The following is a 14026-nucleotide window of genomic DNA, read 5'->3' on the forward strand; positions in this document are numbered from 1 at the left end:
GAGGAAGAAATGAGCTAGGATTCCCACTCCTGTCCTCTATCTCACGACTCCTGCTGCAAGTTTGTTTGCATGGTATTGTGGAGATGAAATAAAGCTTAGTTGTGTTAATTCTATCCACAATCTATTTATATTTACTGCTTGGACTAAATGTTGTCTCTCAGCTGCTGAGATACTGTCGACTAATTGCAAAACACCATGATGTGAGTTATTACATACAACACCAGTTAAAGAAGACACATAATTCTATAAAGGGAAATGGTAAATTTCCACTGGCCTATCTGTTCTTGACATGCTGCAGTCCATCTGCTGTAAGTACACCCATATTGCTTTTAGGTGGAAAGCTCCAGAATTTGACAGTGATAGTAAAAGAATGCAATATTAACTCCAAGTCAGAATGATGTGTGGCTTGGAGCGGAACCTGAAGTGCTGATGTTTGCAAGCATCTGCTTTTGTGCCCTTCTAGGTAGTGGAGCTTATGGGTTTGGAAAGTACTGTTGGGGAGCTTGAGCAAACTGCTGCAGTGCATCTTGTGGATGTTACAAACTACAACAACTACTCTGCACCAGTGGTGAGGGAAATTAATGTATATGGCAGTGTATGGGATGCTGATTAAGATGGGCGCTTTGTCCTAGATGGTGTCAAATATTTTTGAATGCAGCTGGAATTGCACTTGTCAGGGCAAGTGGAGAGTATTTCATTGCATTTTTGACTTATGCTTTGTAAATGGTAGACAGGCTTTGGGAAGTCAAGAGGTGAGTTCCTCACTGTCATCCATCTGCACTTGTCCTCCCTGTGGTAAAGCTGTTGGATTTGTAAGATGCTTTGGTGGGTTACTGCAATGCATCTTGCAGATGGTGCACATTGTTTCCATTATGCATTGATATTGAAGGGAGAGATTGTTGATAGATGAACTGCCAATCAATGGGACGCTTTATCCTGCATGGTGTCGAGTTTCTTGAGTATCTTTGGAGATGTACTCACCTAGGCAAATGAACAGTATGTTCCATCACATTCCTGACTTGTGCTTTGGAGACATGGAACAGGGGTTGGGAGGGGTTACTTGGTGCTGAATTCCCAGCCCTGTTCTTGTGGAACTGCTATTTACATTGTATTTACATTGACATGGTTCAGTTTCTAGTTAGTGGTAAATGTGACGGGGAGGTGGTTAGATTCTTTATTGTTGGAGATGGTCATCGCCTGGTATTTGTGTGGTGTGAACATGTTTACTTGTGAATTATTAGTTGAACTCTAACTCATCCAAAGCAAATTACTGCCTTGCTTTGCTCATATTTGGGGTTCTAGTCTACTTTCTCAACTTGTTGGAAATGTTGCATTGATGTATTTCTTATAATCAGAACTGTTTTTCCAATAGGACAATATTGTTTAAAAAAAACTGTTCAAGGGTTGCAAGTATCGTGGACTAGACCAGTATTTATTGCCCAGAGGGCAGTTAAGAGTCAGCCACATTGCTATGAGTCTGCAGTCACTTGTAGATCATAGCAGGTAAGGACGGATATTCCCTAAAGGGTAGTAATGATCCAGATGAGTGTTTATAACAATTAACAATAATCACATGGTGCTTTTTTAAGCTAGCTCCATATTGATGGTCCCCTGAACATTATGCTGGGGTTCTGGATTGGTAGTCCAGTGACATTCCCACGATAAAATCATAAATTTTAACTTTATAAAGAAAGATATAATGATATTAATTTACTGTTTCTCAGTTACTTATGTTTACATTTGTACAGTTTAATTGCAGTGCCACAAGTTGCAACTAGAATGTTTATTTTCTTGCCTGCTTCCATGCCTGCCCTCTCTTTCCTGAAGATATGAAAAGATTGCTGTGGTTCAATTGGTAGAGCTCTCACTTTTAAAAGAGAAAGATTTGGGTTTACTCCAGAGACCTGACCTGAGTCTCCAGGACTGTACTGAGGGATTGCGACATTGTTGGAAGAAATTGTCTTTTTAGCTACGTTGTGAAATTCTACACTATCTGTCCCTTCTGGTAGGTGAATAAGATCCCATGTCATTTTTTACAGAACAGCAGGGTCCTTGCTCCATTGTCCTGACCAATATATATCTCTCAACATACGGCTAAAACAGATTATCACTTTGTTTGTGGGAGCTTACTGTGCACAAATTGGCTGCCTTGTTTCCAACAGTGACTACATTTTAAAGGTACTTACTGCACTTTGAGGCACTCTGAGATAGTGAAATGCATGAGATAAACGTAATTCTTTTGTTCTTTTCTCCTTCCTTTCCATTTGTGCTCCCTTTCAATATAATTTCCTTCTGACTGCCAACTGAACTATTCCCTCCCTCTAGTGCTCATTACACAAAAATCCGAGCAATGATAACCAAAACCCCACAGGAGGCGTAAGCTATATCTGGCCGTCTGATGAGCAGGGTTGGATGAGCAGTGGAGGCTGCTGGGGAAGGACTGTGTTTGATATTTTTTAAGAGAGGAGCTGTCAGGAAGAGAACAATGTAAATGAAACAAATTTCAGAGCTTGAAGAACAGGCAATGAACTGGTGAATATATGTTGAGAAGCAGAGTGTGATTTCAAGAAGATGAAGAGATCACAGCTCCTCTTTGGTCATGTCACCTATCATCATGCAGATAATCCAGAAGTTGGCATTCAGTAAAAGTATGAAAATATAATTTGAGCATTGAATGTAATTAAAATTTCTACTTTCTGAGCCTGTGTGTGGGTTATATTTGAGGCTTGCAGTTTGGTTGAAATATTCAGCCTCCAACGTCTTCCTATAATCGACCTGTTGGTTTTTGGCACTAAAATGGTGAGTGTTGCAATTTGTAAAATTCTGGTTTGATTTGAAGTTGGTAGTGTAAGACCGTCAAATGTAATCAATTTGGTCTCATAGTTGCAATGAGGTGTGACCTTTCATACTAGTCTGCATTCTATCCTTCTGCATTATCTATAAGATTCTATTTATTTTATTTCCCTTAATTATCAGCTTACTGGCATTCTGCACCAATTGATCCATAGTAATGATTAGATTAGATTACTTACAGTGTGGAAACAGGCCCTTCGGCCCAACGAGTCCACACCGACCCGCCGAAGCGCAACCCACCCAGACCCATTCCCCTACATTTACCCCTTCACCTAACATTACGGGCAATTTAGCATGGCCAATTCATCTAACCCTGCACATCTTTGGACTGTGGGAGGAAACCGGAGCACCCGGAGAAAACCCACGCAGACACGGGAAGAATGTACAAACTCCACACAGTCAGTCGCCTGAGGCGGGAATTGAACCCAGGCCTCTAGCGCTGTGAAGCAGCAGTGCTAACCACATAATAATATGTTGAAGAGTGTGGTGCTGGAAAAGCACAGTCAGTCAGTAAGCTTTTCCAGCACCACACTCTTCAACTCTGATCTCCAGCATCTGCAGTCCTCACTTTCTTCACAGTAAGAATATATCTTGCACTATCATTCTTTGGGCATCTGGTAAAGACCACACCAGAAGAATGCCATTATTTTCAGAAGCTTGCTCCTCTCTCCCCCACCTCCAAGGAAAGGTTTGAAAATCATTGTAATTCAAAAAAGGAAGGGGGTCTTTTTTCAAAAAATGCATGGAATGAATTTGAATTTAAATAAATGCATAAAATTGAATAAGAGCAATGGAGTGAAGACTTCCTGTACTTAGTGCAAGGAGGATGACAACAACCTAAAGGATCAAAGCCTTGTTTCGTACTTTCACAGCCTTTGCTGCCACAAGCTCTGTCTTTCAGTTGAGACCTTAAGGAGAGGATTTTTACATACTCATGGAAACATTAAACACCATAGAGTTGCTATTTTGGAAGGATGAGGCCAATTTGGTTGAAGACCCTACTTTATCTGAAGCACTCATGATTTGTTGCGTATTCCTTCTTTGATAACCATATCTTATGACCTTTCTTTTTCATTTTTTTAATAGACTTTAAAAAGGAAAGAGAAGGAATATGAGCACGAAATGGAGCGCCTTGCAAGAGAGAAAATTGCCACCCAGCAACGTTTAGCAGATTTGAAGAATGAACTGAGCCAATGGATGGACATTCTTGAAGTGGATCGCATTCTTCGCCAAACCGTACAACCAGAGGATGACCAAGCTTCTACCTCAACCGCGTCCGGTAAGAGAAGGAACCTTGAAAATAATATCGGGAGTAGGTTATTCGATATGATCAAGGCCAATTATCCTACTCATTACCCTGATCCCACTTACACCCCCATACCCTTTGATCCCTACAGCCTTCAGAACTGTATCTAACAATACAGCACTGGGGGCGGCTATTTGGTCTATCGAGTCTGTGCTGAATTTGCAAAACTGTTAAGAGAAATTTTACTTCCTCTCCAGATAACTTGACTGAGTAATGTGATTTGTGGTCATTTAGTTACCACATTAACTATTGAGGAACCTAAAAACATACAGTAAAATTTCACATGTTTGGAATTTGGGGAGGACATTTTCCACACGGTGTACTAGACAGCAGTGCAACTAAATTTCTTTTGCTAGCTTCATTGAATAGATGCTGCCATCAATGCTGCAACATGTTTCACTCTGGTGTGATAGGAAGTAGTTTGCATCTACTGGGCTGGATGTAATTTTTAAACAGAATGTTGGTTTAGATGGAACTGCAGCTTTGGAAGGTGAAGTTTTCCAAATGTACTTCCCATTTGTAGGAACCAATGTTTACCTTATAACAGTAGCCATGCTAGTGATGGGAGTCAATTTTGTAGTAGTTAGGAACTTCCTAACAGGAAATAGAAAACTTCTTCGTGTGCAATGTGGAAAGTGAAATAATCTTTATGTAGAACCTACAGTATAGAGCAAGCCATTTATAGAAACACGGGAACTGAGAGCAGGAATTGGCCATTCAATCTTGTGAGCTTGCTCTGCCATTTAATATAATCATGGCTTACTTCTATGTCAATGCTATATTCCCACTTTCATTCCACACCCCTTAATGCTTTAATATCTGAAACAGTTATCAATCTCTCTCTTGAATATACCCAATGATCCAGCTTCCACAGCTCATCTGATCTGTGGAGGATTTAATACTTCATACCAATCTGCTCCCACCCTACTTTATTGACCCCGCTTGTTATATTTCCTAACCTTGAAATGGCCTTTCCTTTTCCTTGGTAAGGAATAACCTTGAATCCCATTTTGACTGATGTCCCGCAGTTGAACTGACCACAAAGAGACCAAGTGGAAAGTTTAGGAACAAGTTTGTTGACAGACACGGCTGAAGTGGGGATGAGTCACTGGCAGCTCTTGTAGATGGCTGGGAGACAGAGACCTGTTTTGTATCTTACATTTGTGACCTCTTGATGAGGATCCAAAGATTATTTGATTTGAAATAAAACCCCGGGGCAGACATTGACACAGTGGTGTTTGGGGGAGTGGGTGTGTGGGAGAGAGAGGAGAACAGAGGAATAGAATGGAAGAGGTGGCAGGGAGTGATAAACTGCTGCGATTCAGTAAATATAGCACAGCTGGATTGCTCCCTTTTTAATGGCATGTTGTGCCTTTTGTGGATATTGTCATGACAACCAGCTTGGATGAATTGGAAACAGTAGAAGATTTGTAAATGAGTTTTCTGAAAGGTTATTAATATGTTGTGGTGCAATTGTGCAACTCTTTCCTTGCAGGTTTTGAAAGATGAAAAGCATGGCTCAGATTTACTTATGCATTGCCTATTATGTTACATCAACTAATTGTGCTCTATCTGTCTGTTTTCACTAGAGTGTCTCACTATTATTCATTAGAAAATTTTGAGAGTTAATTATTATTCCTCAAGCTTGCTTTCATACTTAATGATTCAGTAATCGTATGATGGATTTTTAAAATCCATTTCTCGTCTCCTTGAATGTTCCAACTTGGATTGATGGGATCCAGTTAGTAACCATAAGGTATATCATGTAGAATCATAGAATGGCTTCCTTCTTTGTTGTATTATTTGGCTCACTGTGCATATCCTGATTATCTACTAGAGTTTTGCAGTTAGTCCACTCTCCTGCTTACTTCAGTAGGGCTTCCTGTTCCACTGTTTATCCAAACCTTGTTCTAGATCATAACAATTCAATGTAAAAATGCCAATCACTTTAACTCCTGCTCCCTGCCTATTTTATAACTGGGAAACATAATTTTTTAAATTCAGTATATAAATCAATCATGATTTGAATAAATATCCCTTTAATCTCCTGAAGTGAGAGCAACAAGGAGCCCTAGTGAAACTGGAGTCAGTAGGAATCCGGGGGGAAATCTGTCCGCCGGTTGGAGCCATACTTGGGGAAAAGGAAGATGAATGTGCTTGTTGGAGGTCAATCATGTCAGCTCCAGGACATCCCTGCAGGAGTTTTTCAGGGTAGTGGCCAAGGCCCACCCTTCAGCTGCCTCATCAATGCCCTTCCCTCCATCATAAGGTCAAAAGTGGCAATGTGCAAGCATCTGCCAATAATGTTCAGCATCATTCACACTTCCTTGGGTACTGAAGCAGTCCATGTTCAAATGCTACAAGACCTGAACAGTATCCACATGTGGGCTGACAAGTGGCAAGTACATCTCTGACTCAATGGCTCTATAACATGCAGACCACGCATGTGCCAGGCAATGCCATCCCCAACAGGAGAGAATCTAACTTCCTCCCCTTGACCTTCAATGGTATTACCATTGCTGAATCCCTCACTATCAACATCTTGGGTGTTATCATTGACAATAAACTGAATAGGGCTCACCATATAAATGCAATGGCTACTAGGTCAGAAAAATACTGCAGTGAGTAACTCACCTCCTGTCTCCCCAGTGCCTGTCCACCATCAACGAGACACAGGTCAGGAGTGTGATGGAATGCTTCCCCACTTGCTTGGATAAGTGCAGTTCCAATAATATCAAGAAACTTGACAACATCCAAGATAAAATAAACTGCTTGATTGGCATCTCTTCCCAAAGATTCACTCCCTCCAACACTGACACTTGGTAGTAGCAGTGTAAACAATACAGCAGATGCACTGCAGAAATTTTACCAAGTCTGAAACAGCACCTTCCAAACCCACAACCACTACCGTCTGGAAAAACGAAGGCAGCAAAGAAATAGGAATACCACCCCTTGCAAGTTCTCCTCAGGTCACTCACGATCCTGACTTAGAATTCTAATGCCTTTTTTTCAGTGTCACTGGATCAATACCCAGTCAGCAACACCCATATATAATGAATGAATTAAAAATGCCTCTCTGGTCTAAGGAAAATAGTTCCTGCTTCTTGAGTTCCTCCACATAACTGAAGTCTCACAAGTTAGCCACTTTTGGTCCTGGGGCAGAATTGAAAACTGGATTAGGATATTTCCCAGAGGTGGATCCTTTTACACCCCCACTCAACTAGCAGTCAGATGTGTGATGAGTCACTCTACTCAGATGACATCCTGTCTTTGCAAAACCTTAGTTAGAGAGATGTTCCTGAATGCGATCCAGAGAGCCATTGCTTAATGGATGCATCTAGGGGATGTATTAGGATTGTTGAGGGCAATGGTGCACTATGGTATGGCACAAGCTAGTGAGACTCATCTTGTGCTTCTAGACTCTCACCTGAAGACCCAGCCAAAGTCAAGTGCACTCCAGTAGTGATCAAAACCTTCAGGACAGGATGCTTGTAAATATGAGTAGTTATTAGATGAAAGGAACTTTACTCTTGATGACAATAACCATTTACCTCTCTTTTTCTTTGTCTATTCATTTCAGAGGGTGAAGACAATATCGATGATGATATTGACGATATGAGACCCATAAACTCACTATTACAAACGCCTCACTGCTCGCATCAGGACTTGCTTAAAGCTGTATCCTCTCCTATTGCTCACCAATCATCGTTCCTGCCTCCACATTTGGCTGTCCAGCAGAAGCTGCCTCAAACCCAGGCACCAGTGCAAATCCAGCCCCAGGCTTTAGCTCCATCACAGACTGTAGTGCCAGCTCAGACTCACATTGTGACGGCATCAACGCTACAACCAACTGTTATTGCCCATGCTGCACCTGCTTCCCATGCGTCTGTGATTCACACAGCTGTCAATCATGTTATCCAAGCTTCTCAAGCGAAACACATTGCTCACATTGCACCTGCGACCTCCAGCTCTGTCCAGCTGACCACTGCTGCTCAACCTATTGGCCACATCACTGTGCACCCAGCCACCTTAAGCCATATGGCTCACCTTGGTCAACAGCTGCCCACTATCTATCCACAGCCAATGACAGTGAACCAGCCAGTCGTGAGTCACCTCACTCACGCCATCACCCACCAGCAAGTAAATGGCACCGCGCCTGTTGGCCAGCAGGCCGTTGTGACAAAGCAAGCTATGGGTCCTCAAGTAGTGCACCAGCAGATAGTGGGCCAAACAGTCCTGAACCCTGTCACGATGGTGACCATGCCATCGTTTCCTGTGAGCACTTTGAAGCTGGCGTAAACTTGGCCAACGCAGAGCCCTGAGCGATTTAAAAGACTCTTTCCCTTGGTTCTCCAATACATTCCCAGCAACAAATTACAGGCAAGGGAAAGAAAGGCGACTTCAGAAGACAAAGATTTTGGAAAAAAACTATACGTCATGCTCCCAAGTTGGCAGTGGGAAAGGAATGGACATTGCAGAACATAAACTAATCAGAGCAACGTGGAATGACAACTGCCCTTAGTGACCTTTTGTGTGTATGTGTGTGTGTGTGTGTGCGCGTGCGTGCGTTTGTGTGTGTATGTGTGTATGTGTGTATGTGTATGTGTGTGTGTGTGTGTGTGTGTTTTGTAATTGGTGAATTTAAAAAGATGTTAGCAAGGCTTTTATTTTGTTTCCTCCCCTCCCCTGCCCCTTCATGTTGTATTGTTCCAGGAAACAGTTGCTGGACAGATGTCACCATGATCGGACAGAGGGGTCTAAAAAGCAAAAACATGAAATCTTGCAAACGAATGCCTTGATGAAGTTGAGCTTCACTAGATGATGTTGATATACTGAGTTAAATTAACAAAGATAAGACATTTGTCAAGCCTTTGAATTTACCTGTGTGTATGTGAGTTGAAACACAGTGGTCTGCTGGACCAGGCCTGGACGTATTGCAGGAGGCCCAAGACAGAGCCAATGTGTCTGTCCCCAGCTTTTTGAATATTTGTTTTTAAAGTTGCTTAGTCAAGACCAGTAAGGGTTTAAAAAGAAACTAGTTGTTGTGGTGTTTAATTTAAATGCACCCTTTGGAAAGGTCATTAATGGCTGCTGTAACAAAAGACCTACATACGTTCTCGCAATCTGTAAGAAGTCCTGGCTATGGTGAATAGTTGTTGTTAGGTGGTAGAAGGGGAAGGGAGGAGAGAAGTTAATGACGTGCTGCAGTCCTGTTTGTAGCTGTGTCCATTGGACTGTGTGGCTTTCTAAGTTTAAAGTGAATTTAAGTGTATGAATTGTCTAAGACTGACATCATTACTGTGTGTGCTATAAAGACAGTGTCTGTCATATGGGGACCATTTTTTTAAAAATAGATTTTTTTGCAATAAAATTTTCTGCTTTCTTTGATTTAGGCTCAGAATGGGTCTGATTGGTAAACTATATAAATGGATCTGATTTATAAACCAAATTGGTTATGCTGAGGTGCTTCCCTCACCAGATGGCTTCTTTGGATGATTCTACCTTGAAGAAGTCCCTATGTTTAAGTATCTTGGGGTGTATACTTTGTATGTATTGTTAAAGAAATGTTCTTCCAGGTTCCTGGAGAGGTTTATTATTAAGTTTACTCAAACAACAACAAAGTAGAACCCCTCCTCCCACTTCTTTTCTATTAAATACAGAGATGTCTCAGGTATCTTCAGTGTGGTTCCAATCATGAGCTTCTCATTATTTTTTGAATCATGTAACTACTTGAAAATGTTGTGCTTCACACTAACCTGGTCTAAAAATGCAAAGTAGAAGTGTCAAATCAGAACTTGTTTCCACAAACATTCTCTGAGCAAATTGAATCATGGGCTCATTGTCTGTCCGGGTGCTGATTTCAGTGTAAACTCTTGTCATGGGATCATAATATTGCTAAGGAACATTCAAGTGGAAGGTTCAGAACCATGAACACGTGAACACCCTGCTCAGTTTCTTGAATGCCAACTCGACCCAGTTACTGCTGTTCAGTTTTTTTTCCATAAGTTGAGTGTTTTGCACAGATGCTTCCATTTTATTTGTAATTACAGAGTTTGCTGCAGTGAGCCACTGACCAGCTCAAAATGTTAAGTCAGTGTGGAGTTTCTAATTTATGGTGAAGGTTATTATTAAGTCATGTTGCTTCACAATTCCACTGTTTGCTTGTATGAAATAGCAATTTTTAAAATTAAATGTGTGTACTTTTTTTAAATTCCAGGGTACCTCTATTTCCATTATTACCACTGGTGAAAATAGGTTCTCAGAACTTTTTTAATATCTTTATACCCTGATTCATAGCTTACTGGTATATGGCGACATAGTGATGCAGCAACGGGTTCAAATGAAGTTACGTGCCAGGGAGAAAAACAGTAGTTTTTTTGTTTTCTCTGAATCTTGGTCTGTGGCAGTACATTACAATTGAAGCATTATCTTCCAATATCACCCCGTTAACGTACTTTTTTCTGCTTGTTTATGTGTATAGAACTTTAGATAATGTGACATGCCCCTGACTGTTCTGCCCAACATCAGCAAGTCAGTTCTTACATCTCCTTTCTATTTTTGTCTGTGTATTTCTCCTTTTCAGTTCTTCCCCAAACCTCAATACATGGTACCTGTGATTGACAATTCAACTGTGAAGGAATCACAGCCCAGTCTAATTCTTCCTTCAGTTTAGTGAATACGTATTTTTTTCAGAGTTTCAGGACTACAGTTTTTATTTTTCTCCTTTCAGTCTCCCTCATCTGGGTTTAAACCTGTGACAGCTCTGAATTATGTCAGGGATTGCACTTAACCCACTAAACATGCTATGGAGTTAGCTATAGATATTCTGTTTTTAAATCAACATTTAAGTGCTGCAGTTAAGGCACAGACACAAGTTTCTCCATCTTTTCAATGATGCAATTACAAACTATCACACTTTCTATGTTGTGATGAGTGAATGTCACTGAGTATTTGACTCTGAGTCATAGGCAGGGACTTGAGGCTGGGGTTGTATTGCAGGATTCACCTGCTATTATCAGTGTTTGATCATTTGCAATTGGGCTACTGTTTTCTAAATATTTGCATAACAAAATATGGAGATGTTCTGAACTGAAGAAATCATTGTCTTATTTGACCTGTAGCCCTCAAGATTTTACCTCTGGCTAACGATGAAGGAAACAGTCTGGTAAACTATACATAGTAATGGAATAATCATTTTTGACTGTTTAATACAAGGATTTATTAGATGGGAAGCTTGTAGGTGAATCTAAAGTGAGCAGTGAGTGTTTCAGTTTATTTATCCTTTTATCAAAATGGAATCTCTTGGTGTTTTCCACATTCACGTGTCCCATGCCTAAGCTTTTGATACTTGGGTAAGTTGTGAAAGTTGAATAAACTATATTGTATGTCCATATTGTCATTTTTAGAAGGCATTTGTGTGGTGAGCTCTATATAAATCTGCTGGGCATTGAAGATTAACCCTTCAGGAGTTGACAGTCATCACTATTTTCGGGGATATTAATAATAACAACCCACTTTCCTGTTTACTGTTCAAAAATATCTGAGCAGAAAAATTAGATTTCAGCCATAGCAGCACATTGGGCAAGTAGAAAATAACCTCTCGCCATCCAGCTACTACTTCTGTAGAGTCCATGTTTGTGTTTGAGCATAGGATCCTGTACAACTCTGATGTCTCTGTGGTTGATCAATTTGCTGACACTTGCTGGCTAGATTCTCACATGAAGGAGGGTGGCTTGACAAAGGTACTGTGGGGCTCTCGATCCACCTGCAACATCTTTTGACAGAGGAGATCATAACTGGAGGGGGAGGGGGGGTGAATTTAATTCTACCAAACGCACTGAGTGGAAGCATTAAAAATTCTGCTGGCTGGTGGTGCAACAAAGTTGTAATCAGCCAGTGAAGATTTCCACAGCTTGACATTTTAATTTAAGTGACAAATACTTTATTCACAAATGCAACTATGATCTGTGAATGTTTTATTACTTCAAAAAAAATAGGAAGCTCCTTTCAACCTTTTGCTTGAGGGACAAATGGAAAATTTTGAATCTGAGATTTGTATTGTCCTGATATCATTAGTTTATTATTTCATTGGAGTTTAATTCTGTTGTAGATGTTTAATTTGAAAGGAGAGATTAATCTTGTTAATCCATTAAACAAGTGTTGTGAGAAGATTGTTTAAAAGCAGCTATCCCCTGAAAGGTTTTGAGAACCGGGCTGCAGGTAAAAAATGTGTAATTAAGTTTAAAATGAGCTTAGTTTCCGTTTATTTGTCATTTTATCAAAGTTTGACTTCTCGGTGCTTTCCGAACCATGTGCCCTGTGCCTAAACTCTCCCTATTTGACTAAGTAGTTTACATCCCTTTTCGCAAAAGAGAATGCACTTAATATCTGGCAACCAAGAAACACTAGCTGCTTCTAATTTGCACTAAGAACCGTATTGGTGACACCAGCTCCTAATCTGTCGCTCTCACACAGTGCCCGGCTGAAACCCAAAAGTTAAACTTGCTGGAATTTACGAAGGATGTCAGCCAGGAGAACTTTATTTTTGAAATCACGCTGCAGCCAGCTATGATTAGGAGCTCCTGTAACTAGGGCAGATCTCACATTTTACAGAAGCAGCATCTACCTGTGGTGGGTTCCTCTGTAACTTGATTCACAGCCTATTGAGCATGGGTGATTGGGGCTTTGTGCACATCAGATACCAGGCTAACCAAAAAAAGAAATGACTGGGTCTATATCTGAAATGAAAGAAAGCAGAACAATTTCCCCCCCATTAGAGAGACATTACTTTTTATTATTAATGTTTATAGTGAATTACTTCACTGTGCAACAGCTTTTGTTTAAAATATTGAGGGGAAAAAAGTTTTTAAAAAATCTTTTCTGTGAAGATTTTTGAAGTGTTTGAATGGACCAGGTGTGTGAAAAATAACAGTGGATTTTTGTATATAATGTATTTTTACTATCTAGCTGTAATATAATGGCTTTCATTCAAAACATTCAGTATCAATGTGTATAATATTCTCATACCCATCTATCAAGCAAGATGCACTTGCCTCAGATACTATAAAAATAAAGATACACCTGCACTGACCATCCATCTGCTTGTTTGCTTTAATCCTGTTGTGTATGGTTGTATCTTTGTACAAGATTGGGAATTTGTCATTTTCTTCCACCTTCCCTGTTTGTTCAATACTGTCTCATCATTGCTCGTGCACTAACATATTGGTTACGGTGAAATGGAGAGGAGGGTTGCTCTAGTCGCTAAGCATGGTTATGTTGTAAATAAACTCACGGAGGTTTGTATGTTTAGAGCTCTACAAGATCTACCAGAGAAAAGCTTCACAAATGTGTTTGTAGCAGCACCAACTTGCATTTGTATAGCACCTTCAACACAGTGAAACATCCGAAGTGCATCACAGAAGCATTATTGAAAAACATTTGAAAACAGGCTACCTAAGGATGATATTAGTGGTATTCCATTTAATATTTAGTCACTGTGTACAGACTGGTTCATTTTAGTGTGCAGTCCCCTTACATTTTTTGTTTTGCTCAACCAGGTACTTGTTTGTTCTAGATTAAGTCTTAGCTGGTACCTGTCAAGCTGTGGTGCAATTGTGTACCTGTACAGCTTAACAGCAACTTGGGACAAAGGGGCCAAGAAGAAAGTTCTATGGAGCATCATAGAAAAAGGAGAGGTAAAGATGTTTGGGGAGGAAATTCCCAGAGTTCCCTGCACATTTGCTGGATACATGCAGACTTAATGATGTAGTGTACTCTGTGGATCCTGATAGACTTTGTATGTCAGGGGCATAAAAACCCAGAAATTGCTGGAGAAACTCAGCAACTCAGCTTGTATCTACGGGAAGA

The 14026-nt window shown here is 40.5% G+C and overlaps 1 protein-coding gene across 1 annotated transcript in view; it reads left to right on the top strand.

Moving 5' to 3' along the window:
• mnta (MAX network transcriptional repressor a) overlaps positions 1 to 13250 on the top strand; it is a 116840-nt gene extending 103590 nt beyond the window's left edge. Inside the window, exons 5-6 of the mRNA XM_072589861.1 lie at positions 3940 to 4132; positions 7740 to 13250. Of these exons, the coding sequence (XP_072445962.1) occupies positions 3940 to 4132; positions 7740 to 8458 (912 nt within the window). The 3' untranslated portion in view covers positions 8459 to 13250. The remainder of the gene's footprint in view (positions 1 to 3939; positions 4133 to 7739) is intronic.
• The last annotated feature ends 776 nt before the right edge of the window (positions 13251 to 14026 follow it).

Source organism: Chiloscyllium punctatum, chromosome 19, assembly GCF_047496795.1.
Source record: "Chiloscyllium punctatum isolate Juve2018m chromosome 19, sChiPun1.3, whole genome shotgun sequence".
In the NCBI taxonomy this organism is placed as follows: domain Eukaryota; kingdom Metazoa; phylum Chordata; class Chondrichthyes; order Orectolobiformes; family Hemiscylliidae; genus Chiloscyllium; species Chiloscyllium punctatum.